A 17,904-nucleotide genomic window follows, 5' to 3' on the forward strand; every position below is an offset into this window, starting at 1 on the left:
TGTCAGAGATCAGCTAGATCAGAGTTGACCTTGGAAAAAAACAAACCACCAGCCCACACACACACACACACACAATCTGATTCCTTATTTTCTGAGACAATAATTTCAGACATTTTACATGAAATGAATACCAGTGAATCTCTATCATCATCATCATCATTACCAACATGAGTCAACAAGAGAACCATTACATGGTCATCAGATCTACTAGAAATAAAAGCTGAGTCTTTCTCAAGTTACACCCAACTAGTCAGAAAAAAAAAGGAAAGGTATGTTAGATAATGTAACCCTATATATGCTACATTTTAAAATACAATGGGATGTCACAGATGGAGTGTCTCTTATCGGATTTTTGCAAGATCAGTGTTGATCTTGGACTAAACAACATACAAACACACACACACACACACACATGCACATACATCTCCCAAGAGACCACAAAGTTTTTTCGTCTTTTTTAATATCAGAGGGAATGTGAGGTGAATCTATCTGTAAGGTTTTTACAGGTGGAATGTCTCTTGTCAGAGGACTGCAGGACAATTGTTGGCCTTGGACTAAACAAGAACCACCACACACACACTTCCCAAGTGCCCACAATGTTTGTTTTTAAATATCAGAGGCGATGTACCAGATAAAGTCAGTGAATCAAATCTATCGGTAGATTTTCTTACATTACTCACACCTTACTATGCAGGTAACGTAACCTCTTTTAATTGTATGTTGTCAGTCAGTCAGTAACAAGTTACATGAACAAAGTTAAATAGAACATGACGGGGCTATAATAGACTAACAGTGTTGCTCTACTACAAAGTTAGTATAAGTGGTGTTACAGACCACAATGATCTTATATAACAAGCGTGTGCTGAGACAGTGTGAATTTACTGTGTGATACTGAATGGTGTTAGCTTTATTAGATCAGTGCTTGTCATAACAGGAGGTAGGCAGAACCCTTGAGGTGTTTTTGAGAGGACTGGCTTCTGTGCTGGTGGCACATAAAAAGCACCAACCGATCGTGGTCGTTGCCAGCCTACCCTGGCACCTAAAAAGTACCAACCGATAGTGGCCGATGCCAGTGCCGCCTTGACTGGCTTCCGTGTCAGTGGCATGTAAAAACCACCAGCCGATCGTGGCCGTTGCCAGCCTCCCCGTGGCACGTAAAAAGCACCAACCGATCGTGGCCATTGCCAGCCTCCCCTGGCACCTGTGCCGGTGGCACGTAAAAAGCACCATCCGTACGTGGTCGATGCCAGCACCACTTTGACTGGCTTCCGTGCCAGTGGCACGTAAAAATCACCAACCGATCGTGGCTGTCTTCAGCCACCCCTGGGACCTGTGCTGGTGGCACGTAAAAAGCACCCACTACACTCATGGAGTGGTTGGCGTTAGGAAGGGCATCCAGCTGTAGAAACACTGCCTGATCAGACTGGTGCCTGGTGCAGCCTTCTGGCTTCCCAGACCCCAGTCGAACCGTCCAACCCATGCTAGCATGGAAAACGGACATTAAACGATGATGATGATGATGAAAAGGGAGGGAGATAAATTGCTATCATTTTCTATAATGATCGTAAGGTCATGAGTTTGATTCTTGGTGGTGCACTGTGTGCTTGAGCAAGATGCTTTATTTCATATTGCTCCAGTCTACTCAACTGGCAAAAGTGAGTAGTACCTGTAATTCAAAGGGGCAACCTTGTCACATTCTGTGTCGTGCTGAATATCCCTGAGAACCAAGTCAAAGGGACACGTGTCTGTGGAGTGCACAGCCACTTACACGTTAATTTCACAAGCAGACTGTTCTGTTGATCAGATCAACTGGAACCCTTGTCATCATAACCAATGGAGTGCCAGTGTGTGTTGTATATTTCTCATACAGAGAAACTAAGGAACTTCAGGTTGTGCAGGAATGTCAAACAGTAGCAGGTTGTGTTGGCAAGTTGGAGTGGGAGTCACTCTCGACTGAAGGCCCTAAATTGTGTTGAAAAGACTGGATTTATCAACAGGATAATGCTACAATCCATAATGCGTGCAGGACAAATAACGTTCACTTTTGAATCAGCCTCCATGTTCTCCTGACCTAAACCCCATAGAAAATTTTGGGGGATGGATGGCAAGAGACATTTACAAAAATGGAATGCAATTAGGCGCTTCAACTGGCCTCCATGCCAGCGGCATGTAAAAAGCACCAACCATATGTGGCCATTGCCAGCCTCGCCTGGCACCTGTACCAGTGGCACGTATAAAGCACCCACTACACTCCACCTCAACTGGCCTCCGTGCCAGTGGCACGTAAAAAGCACCAAACGATCGTGGCCGTTGCCAGCCTCGCCTGGCACCTGTGCTGGTAAAAAGCACCCACTACACTCACGGAGTGATTAGCGTTAGGAAGGGCATCCAGCTGTAGAAACACTGCCAGATCAGACTGGGCCTGGTGCAGCCTCCTGGCTTCCCAGACCCCAGTCGAACCGTCCAACCCATGCTAGCATGGAAAGCGGACGATAAACAATGATGATGATGATGATTAATAAGAGACTACAGATGCTCTTTGCCAGGCAGTTTTCACCTCATGGTGTAACATTCCAGACAACCTCCTGCAAACGCCTGTGCCAAATATGCCACTGGATTTTTGAAGTTATTTGCAGGAAGGGTGGAGCTACTAACTATTGAGCCCCCTTGTTTACTATTTATTCATTGTTTATGTTTGTTATTTGTCATGGTCTTAAACTTTTGACCAGGAAATATATTGTTATCAGGTCATTAAGAATGAAATGTCCGATTTTCTTGAGCACTAAGTTTGACAATCGTTAACTCTAATGTTTTATCCTGACAATTCTTTGTTTTACAACATTGAAGAGTTACATCATCACTTCTCAAAATGCAATTCATGGTGTCTGATTATATTGTGAGTTTCCTGTTGTAAGTCAATTTTTGTGAACCCATGGATAGATAAAAATTCATGCTGTTTATGAATATGAATTCTGTCATGGAACCAATGCATCCCATACCCATGAGGTGTTTGGTGAAGATGTGGCAAATGAGTACATTGTACGTTGATGGTTTGAGAAGTTCCGGTCTGGTGACTTCACTCTTCAAAATCAGCCCCGTGGCAGACCTGAGACCAAGATGGATAATGATGAGTTAGAAACTGTATTGGAAATGGATATATCTCATACTGCGCATGAGTTAGCAGCAATGTTTGATGTTTCAATTCCAACTGTAGTGAACCATCTGAAACAAATCGGCAAGGTATAGAAGCTGGACAAGTAGGTACTGCATGAACTGAACAAACATCAAATGACACGTCTTGAAATTTGCTGTTCTTTGTTGGCACGGCATAAAAGCCAACCATTTTTGTATCATATTGTTACACGTGATGAAACATGGATTCTTTTCAGCAATAGCAAGCATTCTGCACAGTGGTTGGATAGAGATAAAGTGCCAAAACACAATCCAAAAATGTATATTCACCAAAAAAAAAAGCTAATGGTGTATGTTTGATGGTCCAGCGCTGGTGCCATCCATTACAACTTCATGAGACCAGGTAAGTCAATTAGCGGATGTATACATCTAAACAACTGAGATTGGTCAATAGAAATATGCCAATTCTCTTGCAAGACAGTGCTCGACCATATGTTGCACAAAGAATGCTACTCAAGTTACAGGAACTGAACTTGGAAGTATTCTGTCATCCAGACCTTGCACCAACTGACAATCATGTTTTCCAGGCATTAGACAACTTTTTTGAAGAAGATGCAAAAACAGTCTTTCATAATTTCATCACCTCTTGTTCTCCAGAATTCTTTGCTGACAGTATAAATAGGTTACCGATAAAATGGCAAAATTGTATTGATAATTTAGGTGCATACTTTGATTAGCTGCATTGCTTTTTGTTGAGATAAAGTAAAAAAAAACTTTCAGTTCAAGATTGGACATTTCATTCTTAATAACCTGAGAGTTTTCATACAATGCATACTTTGTGCATTAAATGCTAAACAACTCTTTAGGTTCGCATATATCTTTTTCTATGTGCTAATAATGAATCTATAATGAAAAATAGTTGAATATATCAGTCTACAAGGAGTTCATTTCAGGAACTTTTTTCACTGGTCTTAAGATTTTATCCAGCAGTGAAATATTTTCCCATGGCCAAACATATTTTCACAGAATACCGGAAATGAATGACATTGCCTGTATGGCAGCCACTTGTTTATATCTATCAAGTGATGTCAAGATGAGACACAGACACACACATACATGGTGGTCTTCTTTCAGTTTCTTTCAACCAAATCCAAACACAAAGCTTTGGTCAGGTGAGGACTGTAGTAAAAAAAAACACTTGCTTCACATGCCACACAGTGGGATTGAACCTGAATCCATGTGGCCAGGAAGCAAACTTCTCAACCACACACCTATGCCTACATTGACAATATTGTTCTACTACATTATAATAATAATATAATATAGCATGGCTCATACAACTAACACAATACTATATTGAAGTTAGTATAGTGTTAATAGTGTTAACATAATGTTGGCAGGATTGTTATAAAATAAAATACAACACTATAGTATATAGTATGGTTTCCTTTCCTAACATAAAGTATATTAAGGATGGGATAATTTCGTAACTTGATACTATTCTGTATTCTCAAGGTATGACGTAAAAGAAAAATCACATGACAATTTCAATAAACAACATCATTTTAGAGGTGACAAAGAAAAAACTAATATATGTAAGCACACAGGTGCAAAACAAGGTAGTAAAAAAAATAGTATTTGAATACCAAAGGTAGAATAAAATACTATTTTATTTAAACCAAAAAAAAATCTTTGCAAGTTGTTATTCGGTGTGACTGTTCATCAGACAGCTGTATTTATATACGACACATATCTTAGATGTTGTTCACACCTGAGGTGGAAAGCCTTATTCAGTGGAAAACAGCTTTATCTACTCTTCATAACAACAGAACTACTCTTACCAAACAAACTTCCTTGAATTTATTATTAACGCAATTGCCCAAATTGCTCATGCAGGGCCCACCTCTACATCCCTCACTAGTTTCCTCAGATTTGAGGGATTTAAATATTGTCAGCAGAAGAACAATAATTGATCACAGTTTCTGTACTGACCGATATGAGCAATGTGTTGTGTCTATGGAGGTCAATGAACTCAACTTCTGCCAGTTCAGTTTACATAGCTATTATAAATCATGTTGCTTACTTTTGTTGATGACAGCCTATCAAAGGTGATTACAGCGTTAATCCAAGACATTCATCCTCTTCCATTTCCAGCACATTGTTTCTCATGGAAGCAGACATGGTTGACAAGACTGATACAAGATAGAAAGGTCTTGCGGCACTGACAGCACTGAAAGTGACCTCAAACAACAGCCACATGGTGTTGATGACAAGGTCTCCTCTCTTTAGACAGTTCATACTGAAAGATGTGGTATGGAAGATGTGAGCAAAAGGGATTGCGACAGGTCAGTTCATCTCCAGATGTGGGCTGGTGAATTACTTCACTGCCCATCTGTCCAGCAAGATCCGTCTGGAGAGGAGGAGCCTGCCGCAAAGAGCGTTTGGAAAAAGATGGACGACAGTGGTAAGAAAGATAAGAATGCACGAGGCTGTGCTTGCACGGTCGGTCGGAGCATAAAAGGAAGGAAAAAGATTACCAAAAAGGGATAACCAACCGGCGGGTTAATTCACTAACCCGGACCCAAAACTCATCCGACCATTTATATTTTTATTTTTAACCCTCATCCACAATATATGTAAGTCCATCCGTTTTTTCACACTGTATGTAAGAAGCGAGTTTGTACCCTGAATGTCCCTTGTCTGTCCTTGTAATGTCCCCTCTATGTAAACCTTTTATAGGTTAATAAAGAAATATCTCTTCAGGCAGTTTCCTGTGTTTGGTTTCAGAACACTCCACTCCAACATCACACATGGACCTCCATATCTTCTGATTAACAGTCAGGGGCTCCAACTAATCAGGAGGGGCACTACATGAAATGAAAGCCTGCTTGAGGTAATCATGAAAATGATGCTTTGGATGTCCATGAGGCCTACTTCCAGTCTCAGTTTTGCTGAAGAGGACTGTCTTTGGGAACCATAAACATAAATTTAATTCCTCATTAGCCACATCCAAAGTCACCTTAAGAGTATTAAAGGACCCCAGAAAAACATGCACTGAGGCCCCTACATACACAAGTTACATGTATATCACAGTAGACAGAGATTAACATTGAACTCTCTAGACCCATAGGGCCTCAAGACAGCTGTCCAGTGAGCCCATACTTTAAGGTGACACTGGCCACACTACATTCTTCCACCCTCAAAATATTTTCAAAGGCTAAGGCTTATCATCATCATCATCGTTTAACGTCCGCTTTCCATGCTAGCATGGGTTGGACGATTTTGACTGAGGTCTGGCGAACCAGATGGCTGCACCAGGCTCCAGTCTTGATCTGGCAGAGTTTCTACAGCTGGATGCCCTTCCTAACGCCAACCACTCCGAGAGTGTAGTGGGTGCTTTTACATACCACCGGCATGGGGCCAGTCAGGCGGTACTGGCAACGACCTCGCTCGAATCTTTTACACATGCCACCGGTACGAGTGCAGCAAATTGGTTGAAATTGTTAAAGCATCTGATGAAATGCATTGCAATATTTATTACAGCACCTAGAGTTCCTAGTTCAAATCTCAACACGGTCAACTTTGCCTTTTATCCATCCGGGGTCAATATATAAAATACCAGTTGAGTGGGTGTCGGTTGGTGGAAATTTTATTGAATTGGATGATAATGCTTTGTGATATTTGTTCCAAATCGTTGCATTCAGAGTTTAAATCTCACCATGGCCTGCTTAGGTGGTAGACTTAACCATCACTTGTTTAACACCCCCATTTGCATGGTGTTAACCCTTTTGATACCAACCTGTCTGAGACCACCTCTGGTTCTATGATTCAAACTAAAACCTTTCATCAAAACTTAATTTATGCTAATTTATGTTCTAAACACCATCTTAAAAATGACTAATCATTTCACTAAATTCTTCGTTATTCTCAAAGATAACAGAAATAAATGCAGAATACTGGTTTCAAATTTTGGCACAAGCCAGTGTTTGTCACTGTTATTTATGACATCATTTGTGCGTTTGTACTGGTTTTAAGGTTTTAGGGTTAGGATTAGGGTTAAGGTTTTAGGGTTAGGGGTTTAGGGTTGTCATAAATAATAGTGACAAACAAAATATATACCACCGGAAGTTCTTGTTGACAAACAAAGGCAGTAATTTTATTCAGCTGAATACACGTCACTGATTGGTTGAAATTACCAAAATACAAGAACTTTAACGTGAAATAACTTCTTAAATATAAGTTTTTCTCAAAAATGCTAAGAGTAAAACATGTTTTATATGACACATTCTACGAGTGTCCGAAGTTTGAAAGTGTTTAGTTACAAAAAATTATTTTTTAAATCTGTAGGTCAAAAGGTAAAAATCCCTTCATTCATTTACAGGGAAGCAAGTTGGCAGAGGAGATGAGTAACAGACCATTTTGTCTCTTTACATTTCCAAGTTCAAATACCACCCTAATTAACTTTATTTTATCATTACAGGATTGACAAAATGAGAACCAGTTATATCCTTGGGTTGGTCCAATTGAGTGTATGCCTTTCCAAATTTGTGTGCTTTCAAAAAGAATCAACATAACTCATTTCTGTACTCAGACCAAATCTGGGATCTTTTCGGTTTGAACAGCAGTTTTTTCTAGCGGTGTCATATGAAATTGTCACCCATAATTATGACCCTAGTATCGATCTATTGCATTTCAATCTGTTTTAGGGTTAGGGTTATAGTTAGGTTTAGGGGTGGGGGGAAAGGTATTTTTTTCTTCAGGAATGTAAATAAACCCTATCTGTTTCTTAAACGAGGGACATATTCATACGGCACAGAATGTTTTCACCTCAATAGACGTCATTGATTGGTTGAAATTGAAGAAAAAAAACAACAAATATCTTACAAACTATAGAATTTTCTCAATAAAGCCAAGAGAAAAAGATGTTTTATGAACACATTCTACCAGTATACGAAGTTTTAAAAGTGTTTAGTTACGTGGAAATTATTTTAAAAAACTGCCGTTCAAACCGAAAAGATCCGAAATCTGTGTTTTTAGGGTTGAGTGAGTTTGTATCAGCTGATTAATACCAGTCATACAGAAGAGCTTTATCAGTAATCTACTGAAATAACTCTCCTCTCCACCAACCAAAATTTGGCTTACATGTCATTACAGCTTATTTGTAAGACATCGTTAAATATTTGTTTTCATTTATAATTGATGAGACACTGATCATGCGGTTGTTTAGCCCTGGGTCAGTACTAATTTAGCTAACCTATACTCAAGTATTCTTACTGGAATCATGTTTTTCTGTTGTTGCTTTTTTTGTCTCTTTAAAGTGTAATAATATATTGGGGACATTCCTTCCACCCCTTTAAAGTTGATAAAATAAAGTACTGCTCAGGTACTGGAACACCAGAATATTTTGTGTGACACCATCATTGGTAAAACTGTAAAAAAAAACATGAGTACCATTCTATCTAACCACAAAAGTTTGCTTTATATCTGCATAAAAAGCGTAACAACGCCTAAATATTGCGTGAAACACAACAAATACTGTAAAAAACCAAATTAAGTGTAACGCGGAAAATATTTTAACACGAAAAAAATATTGTTGCATGTCTATATGTTCTGGAAACTAGTCATAAAATGTCTGATTCGGAACTTGTAACACAGAGAGAGAGGGGAAAATGTGAAGCTTATTTGCCCAAATACGTCCAGATATGTTCATCCCTTGGTCAAACTTTACTGCGTAACCTAGCAAAAATGCTGTCTAGAAGTAGGGCGGAAATCTCACAACCTAAATTACTTCCGTTTCGGCATTTTCCTGTTTTTAAATAAATCCAAGGTTTGTAGAATTAATTCTAGAATTCTGACAATGACAGCTTTTGTGACGGTCTTGACTAACTAAGAATTAAGTCAAAAACTATAGAGGAAAATGTACTTATGTATACACATAAATAGCACGTACTCTTATTATACACGCACACACGCGCGCGTAAGTGAGTGCGCATGTAAGTTTCTGTGTGTGTATCATACGTACACACATGTCTACGAGTGTATTATGTATGTAAATACATATACGTAATGATACGCCAATGGTACACACACATATACACATGAATGTGTTTGTGTAGACTTAGTTAATACACACAAGAAGACGAAGTAGTGCGCGTGTGTGTGTGTTTTAGACATACAGTGCGGCAAAATATATCAGTCATAAATAATTCTCTATACTTAACCTCAATATTATCACAAGCAATTCATGAACCATCGAAGGAGCCTCAACCGGTTAGAAATAGCAGTGATATCCCACCGTTTTAAAATAAAACAAAACAAAATAAGAGAGAAAACGGAAAATAAACACAGTAAATAATACTGGCCAAAATAGAATCGACAAAACTTATTTCTGTAGTCAGATCAAATCTGTGTTTTTAGGGTTGTGTAAGTTTGAGCCCCAAGATATTATAGTGTCTGACAATAAAAAAAGGCTGGAAGTTCGCGGTTGAAGCATCTTTGGTCACAGGTGTTGATTAAAGGGTTTAAAAAACAAAAAAGAAACGTATAATTTACTATTATATATTCATAGAGGGTTAACCCGATTAATGCAGTAACGGATGCGTATTTTTTTTGGCTTATGTCAACCCTCATATATTTGTGATCAAAGAATGTTCCCCCGTAACCTTCCAGTCTTATATCAATGTTTGTTTTAATATCAAGTTATATATAATTTTTTTTTTTAATTAAACATTAAATTCCATACATTTTAGTAGAGGACATGTTTATTAAACTTTTACAAGAAAAGGGCAGACAGTATCTTCGAAGTTTTGCAGCCTGCTTGCTGCCGTGTGTCTGTGTGTAAGTGAAGTACAGCCTATACACACGTCTGATGGGGGTGGACAATTTTTAAAAAGAGCATTCACTGATGTATTTCCGTGTTACCAAATACTAATAGACGATCAGTATAAGTGGTCGCTTGATTTGCCAGAAATAGCAGCCAGATTCTTTTTAAAACTAATAATCCTAATGTCTTAAGAAATGATGACTAGATGACTACGATCTGTGTTTACACTGGATAATGTGGAATTATATTCATGGTACCTGAAATACGGGGAAAGACAGGATCGTCATGTAGTATTAAGATCCTTATCATCGAGTAGGAAGAGGCGCCGAACTAGCCCAATTGTTGGCACGCCGGACAAAATGCTTATCGGGGTCGCTAGAATAAGTACTAGTTGAACAGTGGCATTGATATAATCATTACCTCTAGCCCAAAATTGCTGGCCTTGAGCCAGAATTTGAAACCGATATTAACAGAGCCTAATATGTGTGTATGTACCCTTCCCATTGTAAACTGATAAATTACCACTGTAGACGGCAAGAATTTGAAGTTTGTTATATATATATATTCCTGGTTGATTTCTTAAAGCTTCCAGACACAAAACGAAGTACTCCAGTCTTCAGGAAGTAAAATCTTGTTATATATTACGTGACTCGAAACTGTGTAGAACTCATCTCTCTGTATATACATATATATATATATATATATAAATATATATATATATATATATATATATATATATATATATATATATATATATATATAACCGAGGGTATGAGAGGTATTGGTGTCTAGAAGACCCAAAGAGTGTCAGGTAACGCTAAGTAATTGCTATGGATAGACCGTGGGTCTTGTACTAGCATGTATATATATTATTTCCCTCTATATTCCCTATCTTTTCCACAATAATTCGAACTCGAATATTTTCTCACAACGTCTCTGATGAAGGGATATCCATAATATCCCAGAAACAGCTGTAAGACTATTTCATTATAAATATCCTGAAAATTCCTCAGCCTTCAATTTGTTATCTCATTCGGTGTAATATATATATATATATATATATATATATATATATATATATATATATATATATATGTAGGTCCCGGGTTGATTCGGGGTTAACCACAGTAAATAAGGTACTCAATACATAGCAGAGTAAAATTAATTTATTATATAGAAGGAGCTTCTACAGGACTAGAACTGTTTCATTCAAGAGAAATCATCATGTATGTGTATATATATATATGTATATATATATGTGTGTGTGTGTATGTATGTGTGTACGTATATGTGTGTGTGTGTGTATATATATATACATATGTGTATATGTATAAGTGAGAATCTCCTTATTTACCTAAAACTCTATTCTCCTATATATATATATATTTTTTTTTTTTATTCTTTTATCTAATTTACTACTGACTCCTTGACCACTCCCCCAAGTATGATATTTTTGCGCTATGCCTACCCCCAAAAAGTCCCCCACCACCACCCCTTTAAACCTGCCTAAATGTATAAATGCCAATACAATTCTTGTTAACTAGCTTCCTGATGATTTCTCTTGAATGAAACAGTTCTAGTCCTGTAGAAGCTCCTTCTATATAATAAATAATATATATATATATATATATATATATATATATATATATATATATATATATATATATATATAATATACCCATTCTACACAGCACTTTCCTTGGATAATGAAACTGTAACATCCTACATATATTTTTATTTTTCCTTTGATACTTCCTCTATCTATCTTTTTCCAAAATAACTCTTTATACTGAAGTCTACCATTTCCCTCTATTTAACATTCTTATATCGTCTCTGATGAAGGGATATCTCTAATATCCCAGAAACAACTGTAAGACTAACTTTCTCTTTATAAATGTCCTAAAAACTCCACACACCCTTGGCTTTGTTGTCTCATTTTATTTTATATATAATATAATATATATATATATATATATATATATATATATATATAATGGGGGATAGATAGATAGATAGATAGATAGATAGATAGATAGATAGATAGATAGATAGATAGATAGATAGATAGATAGATAGATAGATAGATAGATACACGCGCTTGATACTATACGCATTTAGTAGAGTTTATTTATTCCAAGTTGATGATTTTTAATTGTTACTCCGAGTTTCTAGCGTTGTACGTTCATTGTCGTTATGTGTTTGTGCGTAAATTGTTGTTTAACCCCTCAGATCAGTCGGAACAGAACAAACTTACAAGAGACGTCCCAACAGTGACAATACTGCCTTCTGTTAAGAGTGTTTCTAAGACGGTAGTGTCGTAACTTGAGGAAATTTAGCAGTTGCTATTTCTAAGAGAGTGGACGACCACATACAAAAACAGAGTTAAGCTCAGAACTTCCAGAAGTTACAGTAAAATGAAAAGGGGATGAGTGATTTATAATACAAAATGTAGCTTGACAGGGTGGTGGTGAGTTGGCGGAAATTGTTAGAGAATCACACCACACCACAGCCAACGAGGAAACCTGTATAGGTAGCCGCTCGAAATAGCAACCAAATATTTCTCAAACTAAACCTTATCGTATTAAATAAAATGATTTCAAACTTTGACACAAGGACAGCAATATAAGTCGATTATATTGACCCCTGTACTCAACTGGGATTTATTTTATGGATCCCAAAAAGATGAAAGGCAAAGTCGACTTCGGCGGAGTTTGAACCTAAAACTTCGATCCAGATGAAATAAATACCGCTAAACATTTTGTCCGACTCGCTAGCGATTCTTCCGAGACAGAGGGTTACGTTGGACTATATAGCCTTTGAAATATATAAGACGAGATGGTCACGGCTGGAACCACCTTTGATCAGGAGTCTACTTGCTCAGAGCTGATTTGAGGCTAAACAACAACACTACAATTTAAAGAGTAATTGAGTAACGTTTATGTCAAGTGTTCGAACCTCACCAAGGTTAATTGTCTTCCACGACGATAGTAAAAGAATGCAGAAAAACAGGTAGTTATCATATATTATGTCAGAATTACGTCTGATGAAGAGTAAATCATTTTAAATGAATTACAAAAGAAAAGCAGGGTTAGATGCTTTAATAATATGATTTTTTTAATGTTCCTAATAATCAAAGTTTGCTCCTACGGTTTTCGATTTCACTTGGGTTATTATGTTGGATGGACAAACCAATCAATAATGTAGGGGGGGGGGTTGGGGTTTTTTTGGGGGGTTTTTTTTGTAATTGAGGGCTACAAGATGTGGTAAAGTTGACCGAAATAATAATAAACCACATAATTTTCGCTCGAATTTTAGTTTTATCAGTAACGAAATAATGACACGCAAAAGAAGAAAAAAAAAAATCCGGACGTAATTTAAATTAGAAAAGAAATCCTAAGTGGTAACTTAACTAAATAAATACAGTAAGTATACATATTCCAGGAGGTTGTGACAAGTCCAAAGAATGTCTATGCCCGGCCACTTAGATAAAAAGAACATAAAGATAAGCCTGAAAGTGAATAAACATTTAATCCATAAACAGCCCAACAAAATATATTGTCGGGCTTACGATTATGGATTAGATGTGTCTGTGTATGTCTCTCTCTCACACTATATATATATATATATATATATAGACATACGTGTGTGTGTGTGTGTGTGAATGAATAGATAGATAGCTAGAGAGAGATGTCAAAAAACCCCGGTGCTCTTATTCTATATAATGTGACGACAGATAGTCGGCACACTGTATGTAATCTATGTAAATAAACAGGGTGGGGCGCATTTTTACTAAATTGGTCCTTTTATATATATATATATATATATATATATATAAGTTGTGTATAAATGAGTGTACTATAAGGATGTGTGATCCTTGAGGGGGCGAAAAGTCAACATAGATGAGATCGGCATTCAGACTTTGGTACCGCTCTATACGTATAGTATACATAGGGAGATACTAAGATAACAGGGAAAATATTTAGGGCTTTTTTTGCATCGTTCTGCCAACTCACCATTTCCAACTGTTGTTGTTAATTTTATTATTATTTTTCACAATGTGTGTGTGTGTATTTTGTGTGTGTGTGTGTGTGTGTATGTCGTAATTTTATCCCACCTTGTACTGGTAAGTACAAGAAATACAAGGCAGGGTAAAACATATTATTCCCACACGTACATATACACAAATGTGTGTATACGAATATATGGTTAATGTTTAATTCTATTATATATACACACACACACACACACGTGTGTGTGTGTGTCTGTGTGTAAGCCGTGACACGTATGATGAAATAACTCCGAGTAACAACACAAACATTTGATAATACCACCGAGAATATATATATAAAAGCATTTATGAAACTCACAACTTCGTTCACAGGGTCAGACATACCCACACACACCTATATATATATATATATATATATATATATATATATATATATATATATATAAACTTTCAAACTCAATCAAAATGAAAAAAAAAGGAATCGGAGCTTATCCGTCTTCTCTCCACTAACGAGGGTAAGGATTAGTGTAACGAAAGGGGAAGACGAGTAATTCCCGATTTTTAACATCAAAATAGTTGTTGAAAAAAATCAAACCATAATAACCATTAATAATAATAATGAAATTAGTATATCAATTAAACTTAACATTCGTACCTGATCGGAGGTTCATTATCGAAAACGATTGACGAATCGATCATTACTCCAGCCAAAACAGTAATTAATATATAGTTTTTTAAGATATATTAAAGAACGAGAGAAGAGACTAGGAAGACGGCAAGTCTGTACGTCTCCATCGAACAATAACTTCGCTCTCACTCACACTCATACCAACACTCTCTCCCTCTATCTATCTATCTATCTTTATCTCCCTTCGTCTTTCGATATCTTTCTCTCTCTCTCTCTGTTTTTCCCTTATTCTCTCGCTTTCGACTCAAACCAAGTGCTTTGGAGTTCCGGAAGAGTTACTTCCCCGTAATGTAGAAAACAGTCACTAGGACAAAATCTTAATTAAGCTTCACTTCTCAGGTGGAATTTAGAAAAACAGCGAGATAAAATATTAAGTACCCTAGATCTGTTGTTGTTGCTGATGGTGTTATTGCTTAACCCTAGGTCAAATCTGATCCAACGTACATATGAAGCCTAAAGCCTTTCCAGCCGTGACATTCCGTATTTTGCCTGATGCAGATTATCTAGGATCACCCCATTAAATGGGTACCCTTTTTGTTAAGATCTAAGTGAGATATGAAGGCAATATAGCTCATATTTCTAGAAGGTCAAGCGACCATGTAAAGGCCCCATAGTTTTGGATGAAGAGGGTTTGAATTTAAAGCTCACACACAATTATATAACAAAGCAAGAGAATCATTTTCAGTTAATGTTCACTTTTCATGCTGGTATGGATTAGCTGGTGGAGATGCATGGCTTAGTGGTTAGGGTGTCAGCATCGTGATCATAAGATTGTGGTTTTGATTCCTGGACCGAGCGACACGTTGTGTTCTTGAGCAAAACACTTCATTTCACATTGCTCCAGTCCACTCAGCTGGCAAAAATGATTAACGCTGCGATGGACTGGCATCCCGTCCAGCCGGGGAACACATATGCCATTGAAACCGGGAAACCGGGCCCATGAGCCTGGCTAGGCTTTAAAAAGGGCGAGAGAGAGAGAGAGAGATGGATTAGATGGCTCACCATAGTTTGAATCAGTTCTTAAGTGGAGATATTCCCACATAGGTGTGCCAAGGGACAATGTCATACTAATACCTTTTATATCTGGCATGGTTTCTATGGCTACATGCCCTTCCAAATACCAACCACTTTATAGTTATATGCATTATGTGTTTTATTATTACAACAACACTGATAAGGTTGCTTTCTATCTCACAAGACAAAAAGGTCCTCTATGACTGCACGCCCTTCTTACTGCCAACCATTTTATAATTTTGTATTATGTGTGCTTTATTATGGCACCAACATCTGTAAGGTTGTGTTATACTTCACAAGACAAAAGAGTTCCCTATGCTGTTGCCATTTGTTCAGAGCGTCATGGCTAACGAAGCAGGTGGAAGAGAGAGCAACTGTAAAAGGTAAACTGGGATGAGAGGTAAAGAGAAGCAAATGTTTGAAGAGGGAAAAAGAGTTATTAAGGTGACAGCTGAATGGAAGAGTCATGAGAAATGGGAGAGACATTGCTAGAAATAGCAATGAAGAGAGATACCAATAGTAATAAAAAGAAGACACAAATAGGGAAATAAGTCTTGCATCTACAGGAAGAAGGGGTATCTGATGGTTTGAAAATACTTTTTCCATAGGGAAAGATGTGTGTTTAAGCATGTTGTTATTTAAATAATACCAGTGCAGTAATGATTCTGCCAGCTCACAACATTGATGACGATGATGATGAGAGTGGTGGTGGTGGTGGCAGCAGTAGTGGTGGTGGTGTTGACGAGGAGGAGGATTTCAGATTTTGGCACAAGACCAGCAATTTCGGTCGAGGAGGGGGTAAATCAGTTACACCAACCCCAGTGTTCAACTGGTCTGTGTTTGTCCCACACTACCACTCGACAACCAGTGCTGGTACGTTTACATCCTTGTAACTTAGCAGTTCAGCAAAAGTGGCTGACGGAATAAGTACCAGGTTTAAAGAAAAAAGTCTTGGGGTCGATTTCTTTGACTAAAAAACCCTTTAAGGTGGTGCCCCAGCATGGCTGCAATCAAATGACTGAAACAAGTATTCTTTTATTCTTTTATTTGTTTCAGTCATTTGACTGTGGCCACACTGGAGCACTGCCTCTAGTCGAACAAATCAACACCAGGGCTTATTCTTTGTAAGCTTAGTACTTATTCTATTGCTCTCTTTTTGCCAAACCACTAAGTTATGGGGACATAAACACACCAGCATCCTTTGTCAAATGATGGTGAGGGGACAAACACAGACACACAAACATATACGTAAGTATATATATGTATATATATACATATACATATATATATATATATATATATAGATAGATAGATGTGTATATATATATATCATCATCATCATCATCATTTAGCGTCCGTTCTCCATGCTAGCATGGGTTGGACGGTTCAACTGGGGTCTGTGAAGCTGGAAGGCTTCATCAGGCCCAGTCAGATCTGGCAGTGTTTCTATGGCTGGATGCCCTTCCTAACGCCAACCACTCCGTGAGTGTAGTGGGTGCTTTACACGTATATAAATGTATATATGTATGTGTGTATGTGTCTATATATATAAATGTATGTATGTATGTGTGTATGTGTCTATATATATATAAAAGAGTATGTGTATATATGCGTATATTATTTATATGTGTGTGTGTGTATGCATATATATATAATATATATATATATATATATATATATATATATATATATGTGTGTGTGTGTGTGTGATGGGCTTCTTTCAGTTTCCATCTACCAAATCCATTCACAAAGCTTTGGTCGGCCCGAGGCTATAGTAGAAAACACTTGCCAAAAGTACCAAACAGTGAGACTGGACCAAGAACCATATGGTTGGGAAGCAAGCTTTTTACCACACAGCCACTCAAGACCCCTTGAGGAAATAAAACAAACTATATTAGAAACATAAAATTTCCCCCTACACAAACATATACCCTGAAAAAGTCAGTGACTGGCATTCTCCCTCCTCAACATGGACCTGATATGAACCCAGTATTTCAAAGTCATGTAGGATTCTATAATACTGAAGTGGAGCTTATTTCAGCTACGGTCAGCTGGAGCCAGCTATACATATACTAAGATGAAACAGTCCAGTCATGGGTTCTTCTTTTATGTCCCATCTTTGCAGCATTTCACATGACCACAAGAGAAAGTGAGAAATGTCAAGTAAGGAACATATGATATGCACAAGTGATATTGATGAGATACTTGTGATGATGGACGCACTAGAATGTGTCAAGA

General features: G+C 37.5%; 1 protein-coding gene across 5 annotated transcripts in view; it reads right to left on the reverse strand.

Annotated features, from left to right (window-relative positions):
* LOC115221082 (probable cation-transporting ATPase 13A3) overlaps window positions 1-14,792 on the reverse strand; it is a 125,637-nt gene extending 110,845 nt beyond the window's left edge. For 4 of the 5 annotated variants that reach the window (XM_029791296.2, XM_029791299.2, XM_029791297.2 and 1 more), the window contains exon 1: window positions 14,620-14,791. In XM_029791296.2, coding sequence (XP_029647156.1) covers window positions 14,620-14,635 — 16 coding nt within the window. In that variant the 5' untranslated portion in view covers window positions 14,636-14,791. Of the gene's footprint in view, window positions 1-14,619 lie in introns of all 5 variants that reach the window. The other variant, XM_029791298.2, reaches the window with a different exon arrangement.
* Between the last annotated feature and the right edge of the window lie 3,112 nt (window positions 14,793-17,904).

The sequence above is a fragment of the Octopus sinensis genome, linkage group LG17, assembly GCF_006345805.1.
Source record: "Octopus sinensis linkage group LG17, ASM634580v1, whole genome shotgun sequence".
Taxonomy (NCBI): domain Eukaryota; kingdom Metazoa; phylum Mollusca; class Cephalopoda; order Octopoda; family Octopodidae; genus Octopus; species Octopus sinensis.